The 24,043-nt window shown below is 36.5% G+C and overlaps 2 protein-coding genes across 2 annotated transcripts in view; one reads left to right on the plus strand and one right to left on the minus strand.

Annotated features, from left to right (window-relative positions):
- LOC128999209 (centromere protein S-like) overlaps window positions 1–24,043 on the plus strand; it is a 42,917-nt gene that overhangs the window by 8,601 nt on the left and 10,273 nt on the right. The gene's annotated exons all lie outside the window — the stretch shown is intronic.
- LOC128999205 (uncharacterized) overlaps window positions 956–24,043 on the minus strand; it is a 33,709-nt gene continuing 10,621 nt past the window's right edge. Inside the window, exons 3-5 of the mRNA XM_054425594.1 lie at window positions 10,634–10,915; window positions 5,175–5,306; window positions 956–3,490 (exon numbers count right to left, since the gene is read on the minus strand). Of these exons, the coding sequence (XP_054281569.1) occupies window positions 3,275–3,490; window positions 5,175–5,306; window positions 10,634–10,915 (630 nt within the window). The 3' untranslated portion in view covers window positions 956–3,274. The remainder of the gene's footprint in view (window positions 3,491–5,174; window positions 5,307–10,633; window positions 10,916–24,043) is intronic.

Raw genomic sequence — 24,043 nt, forward strand, 5'->3', positions numbered from 1 at the left:
GTTTTCAAGTGTATGACTCCAACAGAATCGGGATACCTCAAAGTATGTGTGATGATTTGTCAATAGTAGTTAACTGTCTGAAGAACCAAACACTGTCTTGGGAACTAGACTGTTCGGAACTTTTGGAAAGGTGTGAGAAGTACTTACTATATGAGAGTGATACGAGAGCTTACCAAAATTCTAATATAATGGAAAATCAAGAAGAAAATATTCGTCTCCATCTTGGTAAAGCTCATTCTAAATCATTAAAACGAAAACGCAAGCATTGATATTTATAATGCACTAAAGTGTAGTGTACAATGAACTTGTGAAACATTTTAAAGGAAACTTGCTATAGGCTAATCATTTTTTAGTGTTAAGGTTTAATAATGTTGTAATGTATATTAATGCATTTTTAAGAGGACATATTTGTAATATTATAGAGCAACTGTTATCTTCAGATGTAGGCCTAATTAATTTTATTGTTGCGTTATCTGTTTAAAACTTTTTTAAATCTACTAGTATTTTCTAGGTTTATGTGATATTTGATGTTTTTATTTTTATTTGTTATAAATGGACTCGTTCTTAGCATAATTCTTTTTTACTGTTTTAAAGTAAAACGTTGACTTACTGCCTAGAATATGGTGGAAGTCATAAAGGTGGTAGTAGGTAGTAGACTAACTGATCTTTCTTTATCATCACACTGTTGGTTATTATTTTTGTCACTTCTCTTTAAATGGCGAACCATTTGTTATAAGTGCCTTTTTTAGTTAAACTTTATGACAATCAGTTATCTATAAATATTAATAATTGCCGCTACAAAATAATTTCATGCTTCCAGAAATGATTATGATATTGAAATACTATCAAAGTAATAACCTTATTATTATAAGGTCAACTAATTTATTTTATTTTAAATTAGTTATAATCACAAATAAGGGTTTAAATTAAGAAGAAGCAATCATTTTATATAATTTATTTACAAAATAATGTACAAAATATATGAAAAAAACCATTTTAGCTGGCTTTAAGCTGAATTTGATCAAATACGAGTATGAAGTGTTATAGATTTTCACCTTAATTTCTCTGTTTAAAATGTAAAAAGAAAACTATTAAAAGTAATAGTTGGTTTCTATATGCTAAACTATTAACTTAAAGCCAACTCAATAGCTGTTAACGTGATGTACTATAGTCGAATGTTAGTTATGTTAGTGCTAATTCTTAGGTAACATTCATTAAATTACAGTACTTGGAAATACTTTACACATACAACAGGTTGAGCACTTGTTAAATAACATTTTTTACAAATATTGTAAAATTGAGCAACATTGTCATTGGTCAAACAAAGGAACCTACATAATAGTGTGATATTCCTTGTTTAAATAGCTATGAAGGGAGAAAGTTATATGCAATTTTTGGACTCTGTCATTCAGAAATAAAAAAATATTTTTATTTAAATAAGTATCACATTTAAGTTTCAGAAATAATTTGCATTTGTTAATGTATACATATAGTATAGTTCAGGGATGCATAACTGTTGAGACTGACGTGGCCACAGTTGAAACATTTTATATGTTGGTACGGCAGACACGTGTTGATAAGTATAAAACACACTTTAGTGGTACGAGTGCCTTAGTTTCCCGATACAACTTTTGCCGGAGGATTTTCACATCCTTTGTTCGACAGAGCATTCTTGGTAGTATAAACATAGGTATTACTTAACACACCTATTAAACCAATCTTTAAACAATAAATCTCCCACTGCTGGCTGATCTGGAAGTGAGGGTGAAAACATAGTGGAGCAGCGAGGCTAGATTGTGGAGGAGAGCTTAGCTGAAAGTTTTTTTACCCCCGATGGTAGCGGCGCTGCACATGCACATAGTGGAGCGGCGACAGTAGCGAGTCAAGAGGCTGAATTACATACAGTATTACAGTACTTTGGAATATACTTTAAAACCTAATTTATCTATACTATCATGAGGGTAAAATGTACTAATTTTGTAAAGAAATAAATGAATGAATGGTGAAAATAGTAAAACACAGCAAAGTGGCAATTCGTTGAAAAACTGACTACATATTTCAAATAATAAAAATTGCCACGATATATTTATAGAAACATGTATAAAAAAGTAAAAAAAAACTTCAGGATAAATTATTGTAAATTAAACATGTGACTTAATGGGAAAATAGTACCTTTTAAACAAGAATAATTACACGATATCATTTCATGCATTGTAATGAAATTATTCCTGGTCCCAAACAGGACTGCGTTCACGAACGGACAAAATAAAACTACATTTTAGTCGGTTTGACCACTGAGCATGACCCTCGAGGTAAAGAAATTGGGGTAGAATATTGGAGCGGAGAGGTTAGTGTGTTGGCGCGGGTACATGTATGATTTAAAACCCGCTTAGCTACGCCTCGCCGCTATACTATGTTGTCACCCAAACAATAAATGACTCATGACATTTCCTAAAATTATGTATGTACCCTGTCTGGTTAAGGTCTTCAAGGAGCTCCAATTGCAGCCAATAGGGTGATAATACTATTGAAATTAATGTCCAATTGATAGACAAGTATAGAGAAAATTGTATGGACGTGAAAAGTGTTGAAATATGTCTAAGTGGTTTTGGAAGTTTGTAAAAGACCATACATATTGGCACGGTGTAAGCCATCAGTTCCCATCGACTCAGTGATTAAAGTTTATGGATAATCATCAGACTACTTAGAGTTAGACACCAAACCGTTATCCACATGCATATTTTCTGTGTGTATGATCACCAACTCAAACAATTACTAGCGGCCAACATTGTGCAAGCAAACACCCACCTCTCACATTTTCTACATCAAAACACGTTTTCTCTGTCACATTTGTTAACTTTAACAAGGGTTGACCTTCTAGACCTAAGAAAATTAATTATAAAAGCAAATCATATAATGATTTATTTCACATAATTAATAGGCCTATGTGAATGCTTATTAACAACTTTTGCAATGATTATTAAGGAGTTAATACTCAGAGAAGTAAAGAGCACAGTGTCGTTAGATTTTTGATTGTAGCTTGCTGGGCTGTGACTGGGGCTTGTTGAAAACCTTAATTCAAAGCAACACTAATCTTTGCCCTCTTTACTAGAGCTCTTACTTGATCGCACAATCATCTGTAAGTCCAGGATTTTCTCTCCGTTCCTTTCTTTGACAAATATTTATTATCCGTTTAGATTGTCTACTAAGAAACTTAGGACAGAATGTTTCACACTTCTGCAGTGCTTTCACAGATATGGCACCAAGAATGTTTTCACCGAGGCGCTATACAATCAATCACTTTGTCCCTGTTGGGCCTAAGCCCTCTTGATGAGGAATTCTGTGAGTTGGTCATCGCTATTGAGATAAACTCCTCCGCTATTTCTCTGTCCAGTCCTGTGTATGTCTTCTCTAGCTGTTCGTCTGTTATCTCTCGCTTTTCTTTCTCCCGTTTCTCTGGTCGCCTACTCCGTTTTGTGCTGTCTGGTGTCTGGAAACATTTAATTAGTACTTTAAAAATTAACAATTTTAAGATATTACAAGATTGATGAAGTTAAATATAGGTATTATAAATTCATTCACAATATTTGCATTATGAAGATTTTGATTATTTCTGCAATAATCAAATGCTAGACCACACATTGGTTGGAACACAATAAAATCAGGAGAACAAGACACCAGGATCAGAGGAGGAAAGATGAAGGTTAGGGAAGCCTTGGATTCAAATGTTGCAATTGAAAAACCAGCTTGAAAAAGTATACAGAAGTAGGTTTATACATTTCATAAAATGAACAGTAAGTACTTTTACTAGTGTTTTATACATGAGGGCGAGGGGGGCAGTGTTTTACATTGCCCTAGATACAAGCTCTAGTGATAGACACCACTAAGTGATTGAATGTTTCCTCTGTACCTTTTCTCTGTGGGCATGCACACTAGCCTCTGTTGCAACTGTGCATTTTTTGTTTGTTTTGGGTTTTCATTCGTGCAATGGGCTGTACAATGAGGCAAATGCATTATTTCCCATACATAAACATTTGACTAATAAATAAAAATTCATATTATTAATAATGATAAATGATCTAATGGAAACACTACCTAATCATGGCAAGACTAGCAGTGAGAGTCACAAGGATCTCATCCCATGATTACATTATCAAATTACCAATTAAGATGGGGATGCCACATAGGTAGATGTTTATTTTTACCCAAATGCCTCGTGTAGCTTTGGTACTGACTAAGACCAGCTGATACATTTCAGTAGCTAGCAAGGACCATTTTGTTAAAAGCCTAATGATCAAAGATAACTGGGTACAGTTTCAAAACATCATAAAGCTAACCTTTCTCATGTCCAAATCGGCAACCTTTTAATTACCAGGCGAAGGCGAGCACTATAACCACTAAGCTATCTAGCTACAGTATCAGTATGGCATTGGGTGTTCACTTAAAAGGCCTTTTCACACCGGCGTACTGGACGTACTGTACGTTTGGTACGGCCAGTTCGTACAGTACGCGGTCCTTTCACACCGCACAGAAACTTCCAAAACGTACACTTGTTCGTTTGCAGTCAGACAAGTAACACTGGCTGAGCGCGTGGTTTTGGTGTGACCACTGCGCATGCGCGAGCTCGCGTACGCCTCGTACGATTTAGAAAAATCGCTCTCCGAGCGATTCTCACAAAACCATCGCGTACGTACTGTACGTACAGTACGTTCTGTACGCGCGGTGTGAACGAGCCCATATGATAACATGGACAGCGATTTGTTGAAAAAAACGTACCAAACGTACAGTACGTCCAGTACGCCGGTGTGAAAAGGCCTTTACTCTACATGATTCTTTTAGTAACCTCTATGGATTCCTACACAAGTATTGACAATATTGCCATGCTAGATGTGGTAGTGTGGTCATTAATTTTCTTTTGTATCCAAATTTACTTTAGTACAATACAACTTTTAACAAATTAGTATACTTGTTACAGAAACACCCCGTAAGTTATTTGGGATATTTTAGGAAGTTGCTGAGAGTAATGCTATGTATCAAATAAAGAAGGCCCTCAATTCCTGTAATTTTGAACTTCTTGGGTTGTTTCTAGGACTAGGTGTCGGATCTATATATATAGTGCTATTTTAGACGGCTTGATCCCTTTTTCAGTATAGCCTTACATTATGCTTACATACCACAGAGTGTCTCCCACGGTGAGGGTGAGGAGATCTCCTCCTCTGCATGTAGGGGTTGTTGGGTAATGGACTGATGCATTGTGGGTATCCCACTGAACTAGGCGGCACTGTATATAGCCCACTGCCTTCCATCTAAAAAGTAAACTGTATCAGGAAAGGTCTGCACTATTGCTCTCAACTCTGTTTGAAACCTTAAAGTTGTCTGTACATATGCTGCTAACATTGTAATTTTATCCATTTAAAAAAATGGACAACAATAATATTTGATAGTCCATGTGGTTATCAACGTATCAATAAATCATTTTATTGATGTATATCCACACTGCAGTGTCTGACCTCTGTAAGTATTCGTATAAATGTTAAACAGTTAGTTTTATAAAGCATTGGAACACATAAGCATATTTCGACTATAAACTTAAATCTCAAACATTTTACCAAAAACAATAAACTACTTGACGTTTTTCATCAATCGGAGACAAAGTAACGGACAGTACAATATAAGGAAATCCATAATTACATTGTAAACAATCGAAGGCTCGTTTCAAGAAGCCCGCGACTATTAAAATTTGCCCTTTGCAAGGGAAGCTTGATGAAAATGAGGTTAGGTAGGGTTTTGTTAGGTTACACTATGGTAAAGGTCGGATTCTAAGCCCAGACACATCCCTTACCAATCAACGTGCGTGAATAACGTGAGTTTAGGCATAGACTAAGGAAACAAAAGTCTTATTTCCTTACTCTATGGTTTAGGTTTAGCTTAGGTTCACGAAGTGTAAGTAAAAACTGTCAATGTATTAACATGAATAAATTTACTATTTCTCATTTACTGTACCACACCCTAATTTGCTTAGGGCAGATTTCAATAGTGGAGGCCTCCTTCACGACAAAGACCTCAATCAAATGACCAATACACAGTAATGGGTGATGACTGTGACTGGTTTGCCCTTGCCACAACCGGTTGCGCCCCAGAGATGGAAAGTAAGCGGCGAGAGCCGGGAAAGCAAGCTCAAGTTATGTTTTAATGTTCGCCCCTGCGCCGCGGGGGATACCACTTTCGATTTTCTGCCCACACCGACCACCGACACCGCTTTGGTTTCACTTTCTTCTTGGTCGACTAGTAATCATGTGCGTGTGCGTGTTTCCTTGCCGATGGTTGTATTTAAGCAATAATTTATTTTACTCGTTTAACGTAATTAGATAGTCCTATCATAGACAAAAAGATTTTCTATGGTCCTATAGACAAAATTTCGTTATCTGGTGCAACGACAACGGCTAGCATACCGTTTTAAGTCAGTAAGTTTAAAAATATTCAACCAACGGAGGTTAAAGCAGATATTCCTTGAGCTATACAAAGCAACGAAACATTATTCCGTTATTTTCTTACTATACATATTATGAGACATCTGATTTAAATGCGTATACCTATATATTTTAATTGTTAATGTATTATACCACCTTGCGAAATAAATAGATCGACGTTGGATAGTAATAGTACCCACCTTCCCTTTTTATTTAGTTAAGAATAAATTCCTTCTAGAAAATAAATGGACACTAACAATTCACGTAAATGTAATGAAAACCCCTCAATAAAGTAAATCCTCTTGGATTTCCATAGTTGTCTAATTGATTCAGGGCCATAGTTCTCACTTAGCACCGTAGCCACATGGCTAAAGACATTGACTCTACATCATTCTGTAAAGTCAAAATTATTGTTTTTTTGTATATTATAATTTATAAAATATTCACTTAACTGGATTAACCCAGCCCTAACTTGGTCAAAGAAAATCACGTAATGCTTGAAATAAATAGTAGGTCACATCCCATGCAGTTTTATAGTCATGAAAGTAGATTACATTTGGAAACAAGTAGGCTAAACCTAGTATAGGCTAATAAAAGCGAAACGTACAATCACCACAATCACACGTAGTTTGGTCGGAAACGTGCTCGAAAAGAGCATCATGAAACTGTATACGTTAGCTGTGGGAAAGAACGGTGGCCAGTACATTTGAATACTGTAACAGAAATAGGCTGGCGTTATTGCGCTGCAAACATCTCCGTTCGTGGGAAACTCCGCGGTTGTAGAATTGGTTACACTATTGTTTGCATGTGCTCGTTTCTTTTCGTTTATTCATTATAGCCGTTCTTTGACCAGTAGTGGAACTAGGTTTTGGCTGTGAAATGAATTTTTCGCATTTTTTACATGATTTGAAGTATTTTGTATTGTTTTTTGGATTTTCAACAGATTTGGTTCAGAATTTGGTTGATGCAATACGTTTGACTACCATACAGCAAGATTAATTGCTCTGCTCTCTCAGTAAAGATGTAAATACACAAAGGGACAATCTTGCAACCACGTGATACACACGTAGACAGGGCAATGTAATCAAAATAGAAAAAAATGTAACAGTAATGGTTAACTATCACATTAATTTAGGATGCTGTGAAAAGTTGCAGTTGCCCTTCTGCCGATTACATTCACCCGATACCCAATCAACCGTGACTATACACCGGCTCGTGTGGAAACAGCGGGAAATTCCTTAACAGCTGATCGATTCCCGCCATAATGTCACACTCAGGTAGACATAAAGGGCGCGGCATTTGGTTGGCATTTGGACCACGGTATGAGGCCAGTAAACCCGCAGCGATGTATTGAAATATACAGTTGCCCAATCAGTTTTCATTGTTGTTTGTGGTGCAAACAAGTGTTATATGGAATAACAATGATTTTATCACCTTGTTCACATAACGCGTATAATAATATATTGCTATGCTTTTTTGTACAGTACATTTGTTGCGATATGACATTTAAAGAGGTTTTTGCGGGCGTTCCACCACGATTAGTAAATAACAGTAATAAATAAGTTTTGGCGATGTTTCGAAATCCGAAATCTGATTTAGTATGCGTCCTCAGGTGATAAAGCACCTAAAACATAATAAGAATTGTAAACAAACCAAGCCTAAATTGGAAAAGAAAAAAGAAAACCAAGACATAGTATTAGTTTTATAGTTATAACAGGAGTTTTTTAAATAATAATTGGTAAAATTGAAATGTAAATCTCGCGTTAAAGGGCTGAAATTAGATGGTAGCTCAAACAAAACAAGACTTGCAGATCTCTGTGCTTCTCGATGTTGGTGTTTTAATTTATAGCTTTGGCGTAACGTCCTGAAACCCTTCTTTGCTAATCGTGATTGGTCTTCTACAACTCAACAAAGGACAAGTTTTTAATTTAATAACTCAGCTAACATCTACCAGGAAATCTCATCAAAAAGACGTGGGTACAACCAGCGAAATCCGCCGAATTAAAACGTCGCGCGACCTGGTTTTGACGACAGATGGACACAGATATGGGATAATTACCCTCCTTGGAGACAAACTACCCAGGACCGTTGTACATATTGTACTTGTACGACACGGGCGCCGCTATCATAACGGGAGGCGCCGGCGGTATTGTGGTGGGACGCTGTAGATTTCCTTGTGCGATTCCAGGGTTTGGGAGACTGAAGTACAAAGCGTCGATACCTTGACATTAACAAGCTGTTAATCGCTTTGGAATATTCAAATGTTATCTTGTCCCCTTTCCAAATATATCTTTAATATTATTTTACGGGTTGGCACTATTGTAAGAATTTAATTCAATACGTTTTCGAACACTGATCGACCGAGCGATAAATAAATCAAACATCATGTTAAATAAACGTGTAGATATATTAAATGGTTTTGGTGCATTTTGTTATTCGCCTATATTATTATACCATACATTCTATAAAAACACACAATATACAGTATTTCATTACTTCACAACGCCAACTTAAAGGAAACTATGACCCAGTTCAGTTAAGGCAAAGTATTCAATATTAGAACTAATAGAAAACCTGTGTTCAAAGTTTTGTTCGACTGTTTTACTTGGAATCTGTTTGGACCCCTAAAACACGAAATTTCCCAATTTCTCTCCAGACCTTCTAAAGAGCTTAAAAAACCCCAAATAATTTAGTATATCAAAGTGTTATTTTACGGTCATTGGTTACGGAGAAAATTAAAAAATTTCATTTAAAATTCCCTTGTTATTTTATAGAGAATATTGTAAAATGTTGCAGTTTGCTTGTCTATTATATATTTTGATCAAACTTTACAAATTTATTTAAGTAAACTAAGCTATTATTATTATTTTACCAAACAACACACTTTATTAGTTTTTCTGCAGCAGCAAATCTAGGTAATCGTTAAACCTAAATGTTAATTTAATTGAAAATCAATTTACGTGAATAGGAATTCGCTTAGTCGGCAGGTTTGCTGCGGCGGGGGTATTTTATCTACACCGTATAACCGCGGCCACCTTTAACTCCGGTGGCAGTGATACAACTGGACAAAGTTCAAACATTTGTCACTAGCATACGTTGCATTCCTGTTCTCGTTTTATGATCACTATACAAATATTAAAAAATATGTATAAAACATGTATATCTCACGAGAAACCGGTTCATAATCACTAGTAAGATTTAATAATCTTGATAATCTTAGGAGCAATAAGCACTTCTTAACATTGATCTGAGTAACCGGGCTCAGTTTGTTGCGTAAGACAATACTGTGTAGTATGAATTACAAAACCCAGCTAATAAGCGCTCATTCACACGGACATTCCCATGTCGCCCATTAGGACGAACTGTGCTAATTGTGAAGGTGTATCTGCATTCTGTAGTTTACTAATTGGTGATTTATCTTGTTGTTAGACGATTAGTAGAGATGATTGAGTTATGTTGATATAGATGGGGTGCTCAATTGAGCAATTATTTTCTTTTGAGCTCAATTGTTGTAACGATTAACAAAAATGAAACTATGGTTCGTAAAGTATGATTTATAATAGTGTCAAGTAAACCTATGTGCCTATGGAAACCCCAGAAGTACGTCTCGAAAATGTGCAGATATGAATACAGTACCCAAGAACTCTAGGTTATAAATACAGTATATCGTTTATATCTCCGATCTCCGATCGCAACTTTACACAGGTTAAAGCAGTCCCATCTTTCATCTACAGAAATGGATACAGATTTTCAATGCGAAACAAAACATATATAGTAAAGAATTAATCCTTAGTGTAACATGATCAAACTTTTGACTTATTGGATAATAAATTCGACATCCCATCTATATGGACCATTTATAAACAATTAGGATTACTACTAGAAAATAGTTGGAATAACGGAATGCTCTGTCGAAATTATATTATATCTCTTATTCGATTATTCAATCATGAAAGTGACATAAAAATGCTTTAGTTTAGAGGGAGTTGTTCTATAGGATTGGCTTACTTATTTAGTTAGCGGATTAAGAAAAGTAATCTGTAATTGACATTAAATACACTACGTCACTACAGTGAATTTGACTACAGTACATCCGCTTACATTCTATAACCAACTACAACTTTTATATGGGAATGTGCTGTCTAGTAATAAATAAAACGTACCATAAGAGGTGGCGGGTAGACCAGCAGCGGCTGTGGGGGGGCTGCTGGGTACAGTACAGGAGGCAATGTCCCCTGGGGTGGCAACCCTAGCCACGAGTGTACCAACCCCTGCTTGCCCAGTGGCGGGGACTCCAGGAGACGATGGGGCGGAGGCCTGGTGCAGGGACAGACCCGGCGGTACACTCGTAGCGACGCGGCCACCAGGGAGGCGGCTAGGAGGACGGAGGCTAACAGGAGACCGAGGGAGGTCAGGACAGGCGCCCACGCTGTCAGGTCCACGTCCTGGAACAAGAGAACAAGTTGAAGAATCACTGGGAAATCTACAGAAGCTAGAGGAACGCGCCAAGATCTGACGTCCCGGCCCTCGGACTATTGCTCTGACTTGAATGGTGTTTATGGGAGGCTTCGACTTCGGAGCACTTTGTCCAACCCATTACCTCTTCCCTTCGAGTCAGAACAATAGTCCTCCGGCCGTGACTCCAAGACTTCAGAACTTCACGACAACGGAAGATTTTTCCATTTCATCAAGTCTACAACACCAGAAAAAAAATATTTTTTTAAACTAGCATTATTATTATCATTATCAATGGAGATGGGGACGCCACCTAGGTATGTATTTTCACCCAAATATAATTGAAGGATGAATGTAGAATAGAGTGAGCAAATCCGTATGGTTTTGTTACTCACTAAGATCAGCTGTTTCATTAGTGATCGAGGACAGCTAGGCCCAATTTCGAACCATCAAAAAGTTACACGATTTTTCTGATGATTGAAAAACACCTTTTGACCTTTGGATTACTAGATTCGACAGTAAACATTTAGGGTTTGTGTTTGCAATTCAGCTACTAACTAATGAAATATGGTATTAAAAGGGAGTATGTTTTATCTATGGTATCATGTTACTAGTCCGGGATAAGGGTGTTTTTCGGACGAGTATGGTTGTTCCATACGGGATTATGATACGAGTACGGTAAAAACTTGTTATACAAGTACAATATTTTTCACCATACTACACTAATCTAACAAATCAACAAAACAATCTGTCTGCACAATCACACTCATAGAGTGTATTTGTTTTAGGCTCTGAGAGGTTATTTTTTTTATAACCACTCAATGTCAAAAGATTGATTATAGGCCTACGAATTTGATTATGTTTACGAAATATACGTGGTTTTCAAAGCTACAATAGTACAATAGTTGCATTTGTACGTAATAAAATCCCAAATCAAGGAGGCGGCAAACGACTATTCCATTAAAACAGAGTAGTATGGAGAAAATGCAATTGTTCAATAATCACATTAATTTGTTAGCACGCATATTCTGGGCTAGTAATGTAATATACCATTACGTTGTAGATTTTATGACATACAAAACGATATCAGGTCAAATTAACTTATCATGCGGCTTTTCTTAATTGATTTTGTATTTACCATTGGCGTGATAAAGTCTGTTGAATATTCTTGTTATTTATTCCAACTAATAATTTCAATAAAAATAATACATGAATGTCGTATGCGTATAATACAAAAGATAATGAGCCTTGAAACAACAACAGCTACAAACTCAATATAACAGTAAAATAACAAAGTGCATTTAACTACATGGCATTTTCGAGGGGTTATGACTATAAAAGAATTACTGTATTTTGATTTTAAATTTTATCGTTTGAGTTGTTGCAATAATAAAGTTTTATAAAAAATCCTTAATCTTAAATGATCATAATCATACATAACACATAATTCAGTATGCAAATGCAATATACATCATCGCAAATCATATGACCTAACTCATTCAAAAACCGATTAAAAGAATATTTGGATGAGTTTTGAGTTCTTTGCTACAAACGATTGTTTCTTGTACATTGTTTATATTTGGATGGTTTTTAAGATTGTTTTATAGATTATTTTTATATATTGCTTTTATAGATTTCTTTTATACATAGTTTATATTGATTGTTTTTACAATGTATCACCACAGAGGTTGTTTTCGAAGATTGATTATATATATTGTTTTTAGATTGTTTGATAGATTTTTTTATTTATAGTTTAGGTAGGTTAGTAACACGAGTTGTTTTGTAAAGCAGAATTGTAAATATCTGAAAAACGCTTACTGAATAAAGACCATTTATTATTATCATCGTCGAATTTAAATAGCATGTGGTTGAAATGCATACGATTACGTTCATGCATGTATTTATTTTACTTGACCTGAACTATTTCTACGTTAGAACCTGGGTTGGAACGTCACGAAGATCGAACGAGAACCACCACTTTCCTTTCACCAGTAATATCACTTAAGGCGCAAGTAGGCAATATAGCTACTCGGATTGTGTAGGCATATTGCCTAGCAAACGCCGCGCCCGCCGTCACGTTGAAAGATATATATATACATATAAAAAAAATATTGGTTTTCTTTTCCAAACCGGTTAGGCTCTTCTATCCGGCCGATTTTCGTAATTTTGGTCTTTAATTAAAAGTAAGCAGGCACAGATTTGCCTTCAAGCGTCGGTAAAAATTTATCCGACGTATATTTCGAGTTACGCACAAAAACAACATCATCCTAGTAAATTTCTTATGGGTATAAGTCGACCAAAACCATAAATTTATTTTTTCCCGAATCCTTACATACTTCACCAGTTTTAATTACATTAACCTAGATGTTTTGGTTTAAGAACATTCAGCGAAATACCAGGTTTCATTTGAGCTATTATGCCTAATTATTAAGATCTGATGTACCTGAAGCACGCTGCTGAATCACGAATCAACAATAATTATAATTATTTTAGGGCTTATCTACAATCAATGCTACGTTACTCCATTCTTTTTTTAGTAGTTTTATATGTCTTAAAATACCCATAGACCTTAAAATACCATATGACCTTAAATACTGATAGGAATGAAGGCTTCTTTTGAGATATTAATAGTTTAATCAGTTAAGTTCAAGATAAGGCCCTACAGTATTACTCAATAAAAAAAAAATGGATTATTCTTTTATATGGAATTTAATTTTAGATATATTTACTCTATTCTAATCACGTTATTCTATATGTTTTTATCTAAGAATCTTCAGTGACATACGAGCTTTCGTTTGATAGATTATAAAGATAGGACGTACTAAGCACGTTGCTGAATCACGAACAACCTAAATAATTGTACAAAAATTGAGTTATTCATAATCTATTGATAGTTTTTGCTTGAAACTCCAACAGTAGCGTAACCGTCGATTTCGTCGGGGTTCACCTAGTATTTCTTAATAAATTATCTCTCGGGTATTTTATTATGACGTGTCACGATTTTGACCGCGTATGAAGTTATTGTTTGTTTTTCTTAGTCCTGCCTATGCCGGATCTGCATCTAATATATGTCTTGTCCAAGGTTATCAGTAGCTGGGCCAGGTTGGTAGCCCTGATCGGTCTCTCTGATTGTTGGTAGCCATGACCCTTGGGTCACCCTTACATATATATCGCATTAACGCTATTGTCCATACACGTTGTTTTGCTTCTATTGTCTGTTGCGGTCCAAACGATTAAATAAGCGAAGGTCACGATCACAACAGCGCGGCGCTCGATAAAATTCGTTGATTTATTTTTTTTGCGTTGAACGGTTGAACTTGAATTATTACAATACTAAAATGCCTGTTTTATCTCTCGCTTGAAATAAAAGATAAAACCCCATATCTGTGACCAGATTTACATATACTGTATGTGTATAACTTCAGGACTTATTAACACTCAGGATATTTAGTGCCAATGATGAGGTAAAGTATTTAAAAAATGTAAGTTTTGACCCTTTCTAGGACTAGCGGTCATCAAATCAAATTGGTAATCCAAACCTATTGGACGAACTCGAACACGTTAAAGATGTATCCAGTGCAAGCCAAAAATGGATTATTCTTAGCAGGGCTTTCCATGCATTGATATCTCGCTAAGTGAACGATATAGTCATCGCCTGTTTACACAACGTTCTCGATTCTACCCTGAAAAGTCAGATTTTTTAATGTTTCGAAACTGAAACCAACTTTTGTTGGTCTTTGGGCTTTACTACAAGCGCCTCGGTTTGTCGGCGACGAAAAAATATTCTTAAATATATGCAACAGTTTAAAATAACATCAGTTTTTCGCCGTTCAGTTGGGGCGGTCCATGTTATCCATCTTGTTGCATGAGAATTGCAAGCGTAAACGACAATTTCTTCTATGCATTGACAAGCAAATAACCTTTTAACGCTTTTAGTCATGTCATTGTAAAAAAATACTTGTCCTACATGAGATTTCATGTAAGGTAAAAAATCTGTTATCTTGAAATAATTTGCCATTTAAAAACTAAAACTAGTTAAATCATTATGCACACAAATAGAAACCCGGCGCCGACTGACTAGTTCTCTTTTGCGTCACGTATTCTCCAAAGTTACGGCCGTTTTATAACGCCGCTGCGTTAACGTCGCACATAAAGTTACGCCACCCTGGATCCTGAACCGGAGCGTTGAAAGACGAAAGCTATAGAAGAGTCAGTGAACCATTTTCATTGCTACCAACCTGACCAGACCACTTTCCCCCCAAGTGTGCGCAGGCTTCCGGTTTTTTACCGCGTCGTCATCTTCGGCAAAACCTCGTATCACTTCCGGACTCGTCGTCGCGTCGTGGAAGAACAAAGTCAAAGTAGGAATCAGATGACTTTGGGATTGGATGCTCTCTGGTGTTCATCAGATTGTTAGCAACTATGATTTTGGCACTGAGCAATCAAGCCACTTTTAACGTTTGAATTAATTGTATTTTGTGTTTATCTAAGCTTTGTTACTATTTAATGTTGACCGCTTGTTGGACAGCATCATAAATTTGTAGCCCTTTGATAAAAATGGTATCAGAGAGAGTTTAGAAACTTTCTCGCTTGGGATCGAACCAGCCACCTGCAGATTTGAGGGTTACACAATAACACTGGCTACCCAGGCAGTTTCTGCATATCGCCATCGACGAAGGCTTAGTATTAAGAACAACATGTATCCACACATTTTAAAGTGCTCTTGAGGATAAAAAAATAACAATCTTAGCCATGCTAGCAATGTTTGGGGCTCTATTTGCGTAGTTAATTATTTTGACTAAGTTCAATGTTCATATCCTCTATACAGTATTAATAGACAAGCATGTTTCTTGAAAACCTTTTTTTCTTAGCTTGTGTGCATCGCAGGAAATATCTACGCATATATTTTCCTGTAGATGTGCAGAATCCCTTTATAAATTAAAATATGCTAAAAAATAACCATTTTAAGTATACGTGCCTCTTCTTGTCATGCCTATTCGTAATAGAAAAATGATCCTTCCATTTATTTATGGTATTAATTTATTTTCTTGATTTGGTCTTGAGCTTAGAATGTGTAATGTGTTTAAATTCTATAGAGTTTGCATGAAAGGAGCACGCTGGAGATTCTCAAGGGGTCATACCGGCATCTTGTTACCAGGTGTTGGGGAAGACCCTACTGCAAGAACATGTTTAATATAAAACATATATCTGTGAGATTTATAAAAGCCAGGCTTCTTACTCAAAGGTGTTCACAATATACTCTTTGTCTCTTTGCAATGTTTATTAAAATTAAATTATTTATTTTTGGCCAAAAGCCATGGCTCCCTCTCTTGTGTGGGTACCAATGGACTAGTAAGAGTTTGGTGTACTTTTTTCTCATACTTTATTTATTGAAAACATTATTATATTTTTGACGTGACGACGATCTTACGTTGTAAAACAATGCTGCGTTCAAAAGGCGGCAACGTTTTGCAATCGGGCTGTTGAAAGCATTTCCAAGGCAGTGTTTTGTTTAAAATATGACATATAGATCGAGGATATCTTGCAGCGATGACGGAGCGTTGACACGAGACATGTATTTCGTTGCGGTACAACGGTATTGCTCTCGCCTGTTCTTCTGATTTTGATGTTTTTGTCACCGATACACTGGCTGGGAACTAACCGCTGAACGGATTTTTTCCGTCGCTTTTCCGCCACGGTACCTACCTTGTCCTTGCTATTTACCGTCTCAGTTCTTCTTCTCACGTTTTTTAAGCGTAAGAAATATCTCGAGTTGATGAAAATGTAACCATTTGATCTTTTATTTTCTTACCACTGACTGTTTTGTTTCCTTAATAATATAACTCGAAATCAATTAACGCTGCAATCCAGTGCCGCCGCAAAGATAAGGCGTGTTTATCTTCTTCCAAAGAAATTGGGTCATTACTAGCCCAGTTAATTTCGTAATGGAAAGAAGGCAAAACCCTTCCCAGGAATACATATAGCCTAACAATGACAAAAAGTTTCGCTGGCTCTTTGATAATAGATACAGTATACATTCCATGCATTGTTTAAATGCAGATAAGCAGTTCGGGATGTACATTATAAACTTTACCTTCATACATAAAATGTTTATAAATTTGGCCTTTCAGAAAGAATAAGTAGATAAACATGTTAATAGCTAACAATGACTTCTAACCAATTATTGGTAATAGGCCCTAAACGATAAATTTTAATAGAAACGCTAACAAAGCACAGTTAAAAGAAATGTTATTTGAACTAAACTTGGTCACCTCTGTAAATACCACAGGTGTTGCTCAGTTACGCTTGACCTCTGGCGGTAAAACACCATAAAATCGCCAATGAAGGCGGAGCGTGTTGCATTTCAAGCGTTTCAACCGAGAAATAACAGAACACTGAAGAGTCATAACAATGCGCGGGTAAAGCTGTAAAAGTAGAAAAAAATGCTAATGTCTAATGAAATTCGGTGTATTCAATTGAGAGTGTAATTGTGGTTGTTTGGACCGTAAACTCATAGGATGAAATTTCAAGTGTCCGCAGATTTGACTCTGTGTGATAACGCCAATATCATAGTCTTTACCGTTTAGAACAGGGTGCGGACAGTTCCCTACAGAAACGTAAAAATGTCAACAACGTTAAACAAGTACAGTGATAATCTGGCACACTATACTGCAACATTTGGAAAGTTGCCTGATGAAAGATTGTAAATATATCATCGCTTGTAACTGAACTCTAACCTGTGTATGAGTAACATCACATCCAACACCAGGTATGTTTATGTAATTTGGTTTTGGAACAAAACATGTCTAGATTTTAGTTTCAACAGCAATGACATAGGAGGTAAATTGCGTTATGTTTAAATTAGAGCAATGAAAGTTAAATCGGGTCTAATTTTATGACATCTTGCAACTAATTTTTATTGGTTTCACTCAGTCTTTTGTTTAGCTCAATGATGTTGAAGATCCTCTCTTTCAACTTTACTAAGCCCCAAACTATAGAGTGAAATTTGAACTTTGAAAAAGCTCTTAACCTTTTTGCCATTAATTCTATTGTATTACCATATTATTTATCTTGAGAATTTAAGTGGGGTCCCATTCGTGATTAAAAAAATTTAACTTACTGAGCACATGTATGATTGAGTTAATGTGTTTTTACAAACTCACAGACACTGCATGCTGCTCGTTAGTCAAGCCCAGATAGTCAATGATTATCTGTCCCGTGCTCTGTGGCGACTTTCCCGCCACGCCGCTTTCCCCGATAATGTCTCAGCGGGTCTCGCCTGGTATTCTTCTTGTGCCATTTTCCTGCTCAAATTCTTGACTCTCCTCATACTATCACGTCGTATACTGGCTCATATGCATGTATGTCAACTTCATATGATTCTATCCCTTTGTATTTACATCACAACGTTTTCATGAGGATTCAACGTACTACAGATTCTAGGTAGTGCCCTAAAACTGTATGGACACCTTCACCCTTCAAGCTTGTGACTTGTAGTTTTTAAAATATTGATGAAAGATCAATTAATTCTATGAGAGTTATATCAAACGTCAAAATGTTTTATTAAACAGAATTAGTAGAAATTGCGTGTTGTAACACGAATGTTGTTGCCATATTCGTCCATAAGGCACATTTTACGCTTAACGCATCTTTTCTAGGTCAAACCTCCCAAAGACTTAACAGTACCCCTTTCATCCAGTTCAGTCCAGCATCCTGGCAACAAAAGATCAGCTGACATTGCAGCTGAATGCAACAATCAAAACTTCATGTTCCGCATTCCCAGCTGATGTGAAATTAATGTTCTTTCTTGTCAGGTGATCCACTTCTATATTTCCGTCTTGTCATCCCCTTTTGTCAGGAATTCAGTGGTTTTACTGGAATGTGAAGATCTTGATGGAAATTAAATCTTCACTCTCACGAGGATTTCATTTCACCGTGGTAGCTGCCTACTTCTGTATATACTGCTAAGTTGTTTTAAATAAGGTGTTTTACCCTCAAGATGCAGGCTTTTACCCCCATTTTCAATGTACGTAGCGCTAAGTATTTGCATTTAATTGAAATAGTCAAAGTTGATTGAATTCTAAATATTATGAAAACTCCTTTAGAGGGTCATCGATTTTGAACCGGTTGTGCTTATTACTCATTCAGCGAGCCTTCTGTAGTCACTGCCAGAAATACTATGGACAGTCTAAACCGATCGTGGTAGTCATCGACAGAAACAAAACCCCTTACATTCTCTCCGTGGCAAGTATTTCTTTCAACAGTGTTTCATGGTGATTATTTTGCAATTACACATAAATAATATACTTATACGGTCGAGTGCCTTCATACAAAGGAGAGCAGGGCTGGTCCGTTCACTTGACCTTGAGAGGTCGAGGATCAAGGTCACTCAGCTGATACCCTTGATAACGTCTCTGACCTTGGGTCGGGCGTATTGGAATGCGTAACTATGTTTTAAGATTAAAGCTATGCTAAGTGTTTTAGGCGGTTTCAGTTTTATGGTACTTCAAGTGACGACTTGTATGCAAAATGCACATAAAGATTTAAAGTGTGAGATAGGAGTGGGAAATCGTCCATTGACCGTAAAGCAATATTACTGTTCAGGGATCGTTTGTTTTGTAGTTATTTAATTTAGCTGGGTAAACATTTTGTAGTTGTGTTTGGTTTTGTCGGTTTTGTCGCTTGGATTAATCTTGATTGACTTTAATTCTTCGCCTTTTATACAGCCACAAAATTAGGTCGTGCATTAATTGCCCCAAGCCCTCAAAGGGTCCCAAAAAATATCCCTTAGTAGCGCCAAGCCCTAGGTGGGGGTGAGTTGCCGGCGGAAGGAATACTCTTGATTACGTGTCATCCTAACCTAACCTAGCCTTACCTAACCTACTCAATTATACAGTCAAATAGAGCCGTCATTTATTTGGTGCAATTCAGGAAGACCCGACTACCTAACTCAGGTCAGTTGGCACGATTAATTCCCGCCCCCAAATTACATAATGAAAAGGATTCATAATGGAAATATTACTACTCGACCCTGTTTCTTCAGTACAATATATAACGGTACGCACTTTAAAAAAATTCGACTTGCGGTTCAGCTAGCGACAAAGATTTTTTATTTATTTGGACTATTACAGGCCGATGTGCGTTTCTGTACTACTGGAGTACTGCAACCACATCACGTCCATTTAAATCAGCTTCAGTTACAATATTTAACCATGCGTTGATATTTAGGAAAACAATCCAATATGTTTGTTGGAATAAATAACCATCCAAAGGATAAACATATCTATTCGCTAACGTTAGCACTCGAAATGGGCACAATTCTTATCCTAACGTTTACAAACTCGATGTTGCTATGCGACACACGAAGAATACCTCATGCAACGAAGGCTTCAATCATCAACTTTGCCATTCTCCATACTTACGTCATCTGTGTGGCAATATTCCTTGATTACCAGGAGCAATATGGTCTATCTGTTATATAAATGTGCAAAGGAATTGCCGACACGTACACAGTGGTTGTAATGCTCTGGGAGAAAGTTGGAATTTGTCTATAAAAAATATTTCGTAATAATGTCCAGTAATTTCGGATTCCGGACGGAAGTTTTGACGTTTTGATTGTCTACGCTTAAAACAACATTAACCACAAAACCTCGCCTCGACGCGTTTCAAACTACAGGACTACCGAAGTTTTCATTGCGTAACTGTATTTTTTTGGTTAGTCGTTTGTGAGAGATCGTTCCTCGTCGAGGCAGTGCAGTAATAAACCGACAGATTTCACTCATAAAACCTCTCGTGTAACACGTATCACCGTCTAAACTGTAACTGTGTAAACGAAACTGCGGAACTTGTATCATTCAAAGGTGGTTCGATATAAGCCTTACAAAATGTTGACCGTGTAAATAATCGACTTGTCCCTTTCTGATTTCAATGCGAAAACCAATTATTGAGTTGATAATCGAACGAGTATAAGTGAATGTCATGTCAGATAATATTTTATTGTTGTATTGAAGCGTCTCAAAATATATCTAGATGGCCATGGGACAGCTGATAGGGTAGGTAAGCCAACGTTAATGGAGTCCAGTATTATCATAATTTTAGTACTGTACATGCATTATTTGTAGCCGGCTCGCGGCTTGTTCATCGGTAAAGAGTGTGACTTATGTTCTATTAGTTCTGGTTCGATCCTGCCGAATCGACAGAGCAATTTGCTGTTTGTTAACACGACAGTCTGGTGGTTCGATCGTTGTACACATTTTATACAAAATACATAAATCTTGGGTAAAGATTGATAAATGTGTTTTGTAGATATCCCAACAAAAATCCATTGGTAATACCTTAACCTTTTTAGTAATTATTTGCTCGAAGCCAAATTATATCCTAACCACAACCATTAAAATCTCTGTGAGTACTTCCCGAAAATCCACTCAGGTGTAATGTTTTCCTAAACTGCTTTCTATCCTGTCTGAACAGTAAACAAATTAAAACTCTCCCTAACGAGTTAGTCACCAGAGTTCAAACACCTCCATAACGTAACTCCAAAACACACCTGTTTAGAGAGTGGACGGAGTTGTCTCGTGAGAGTATCAAACCTGTAACATGTAACCGGACCTGACCGTCCTGACCGTCCCAGCCACTTTCAATGTCGTCGCACGAAAGTCGCACAAATCACAAGGCAACTGGTTTTTAGATCCCCCTAATAAGGGGGGGGGGTGGCGGGGGGGGGATAAAACTGGGCATCTATTGGTATTGGTAAACGGGCACTTCGTGCACTCACGTCATCAGAGGTATTCTTAGTGACAGTTCGAGGGCTAGAAAAGAAGAACATTTTAGTTCCAAAAGAGAGTAATCTTTATCTAAATGTCACAATTTGTGTGCATATCTTTCGTTAATTACATGTAAAATGTTTGTGTGATAGTACAAAATGTTCTGTATATACTGGAGACATTCGAAGTGTTAAAAAGTAGGATTATTACTTCTTTTGATATACGGCTAGTGCCTGAACTCTTAGATTCTCAATATTAGGTGCAATGTGCTGAAACCTCTGTTACAAAATGAGAGGAATTTCTTATTTTCTTTAACGTATTGTGGTACCATAGAATGATTAAACTGTTAGTTACAGTAGTATATGGTGGTACTAACTACAGAGAAGTTGAGTACGCTTAACCTTTGTAGACTTGCCTATTTCCAAAAGAGTCTGAGGGATAATTCTGTATGACATTCTGTCTATTAGGTGTGTAAAAACTATAGACATATGGATGTTAAGTAACTCAAGTATGTTAGTCAAATTCAGAATCGTTTTAAGCAGATGTCGTGACCTATGTTTTACCTTGAACTATAAATTTCTCCCGTAATTTATGTCATACCTTTCCTTATAATCTTCAGTTTCAACTCATTGAATCGCCAACAAGCAAATATGTTATCACATCTGATAATGCAAACATTCGTGATAAGCCAATACACTACCAAGGCCATCAAATAAGAACGCAATTGAGTCGCTCACGCTTCGCGAAAGTCAACATGTTTGCAAGTTTGGCAGGCAAACCAGTGGTTTGTCGAATAACTGTTATGCCATCCTTGGATTACGTTATGACATCTAAAATTACCTGGCTGAAGATGGTAGGTCTGTCGTACTAGGGCTAAATTATCTGCGCAACCGGCGATTAAGTGTTGTGTTGTGGAAAGTATGTGCAATGTGTTTATGCTCGGAGATTCATATGTGTCCTGTTCTTCGTTGTGCTTTACAGTATTCAATTTCTTTATAATACTAGTACTGTACTAGTACAGTAAAAGTGCATTGAAACTTCAATACAAATAATATGCATTGTATATAATTTTCCAACTCTCAGGAATCGGAACCATTGAGTAATGATGCCTATAAGTGGTAGAAGGCTATGATTCCGGTTGGCTATTAGCCGCCGTTTCCTCCAGGTTCTTTGACCCTTCAACTTCCCACGGCAGGTGTTTTGATAGTGTTGTTGTACCCAGTTGTACCTCTTACAGTTAACATTCATTCTCACTTTCAAGTGAACTCAACGGAACAAAAATAAAGTGTCTTGTAAAACCTGGCATTCCGCTAAAACTTTACGCCCCACTCTATAAAACGACACTATAATCAAGATGTATTAAAATTAATACTAGTGTGCCTGTTGCTCGAAATCGAGCAATTGTCAAGTACCGGTATTATACCGGAGTTATTAAAAGAACAACAGTCATCTTCTATGAGTGCTTAAAATCGAGCAATTAATTGTCAAGTACCGTTATTATGCAGGCGTTATTTAAAACTACTGCAGTAATAACAGTCATAATTTTCGATTTCGATAAGTTTAAAAGACTCAAAGCTTATGTAACTAATTGAAATACTCACTCTATTAATAACAGGTTGAAAAAATAAACTTTTATTGTAAAAATATTTTTTCACTTTTTAGAAGCAGGCCTTATTTTTTAGTGTTTTATACAAATTTTTCTCGACTTATAGCTGTTACCAGTAAACCTTGCATTTATTCATTTGATCTGACATTAGGTAGGTTTTCTTTACCATTGTGACAACATGATTTGTATATTCTTCGTGATTTTTTTACTTGCAAAATAAGTTGCAGAGCAGAACTGGTAAAAATGATTCATCTCTCCAAGTGATTGTGTATCTGGACTCCTTACTGTTAGACCAGGCCTCTCTTCCACTCTTCTCATACGTATAAGATTGCCTCCTAACCTCCTCCTGTTTTCAATATTTTTCTTCTTTAAACTCAAGAAATTTTCTGTTCTTCCCAACAAAACTGATTGGATTGGTCTATAACCTCCTGAATATTACAAACATTAATATTTACTCCCAAGAAACTAGTGAGTTTCTTTTTATATACAGCGGTTTTTGTTTTTAAATTTGTTCAATGTAATTCTTATGGGTGAAACCCCGACCTTTGAAAGGGTCCCATGCCCTTAAGGGTAGGAACTTTAAAATTCTAAAACCTTAATGCAAAACTACGAATTGGGCCGATTCTTTTGACACCTTAAACGTTGAAAGTAGTCCACAAATAACGGAGGAGTAGTGTTCACAGAGAGATATTTTCCAATCTAATGTTCTATTCTAATAGTACAGTGCAATTAGCTTAAAAAAAGAGCAA

This window comes from Macrosteles quadrilineatus, unplaced genomic scaffold, assembly GCF_028750875.1.
Source record: "Macrosteles quadrilineatus isolate MER2022 unplaced genomic scaffold, UCM_ALF_1.0 Scaffold_8__2_contigs__length_117827958, whole genome shotgun sequence".
Taxonomy (NCBI): Eukaryota; Metazoa; Arthropoda; class Insecta; order Hemiptera; family Cicadellidae; genus Macrosteles; species Macrosteles quadrilineatus.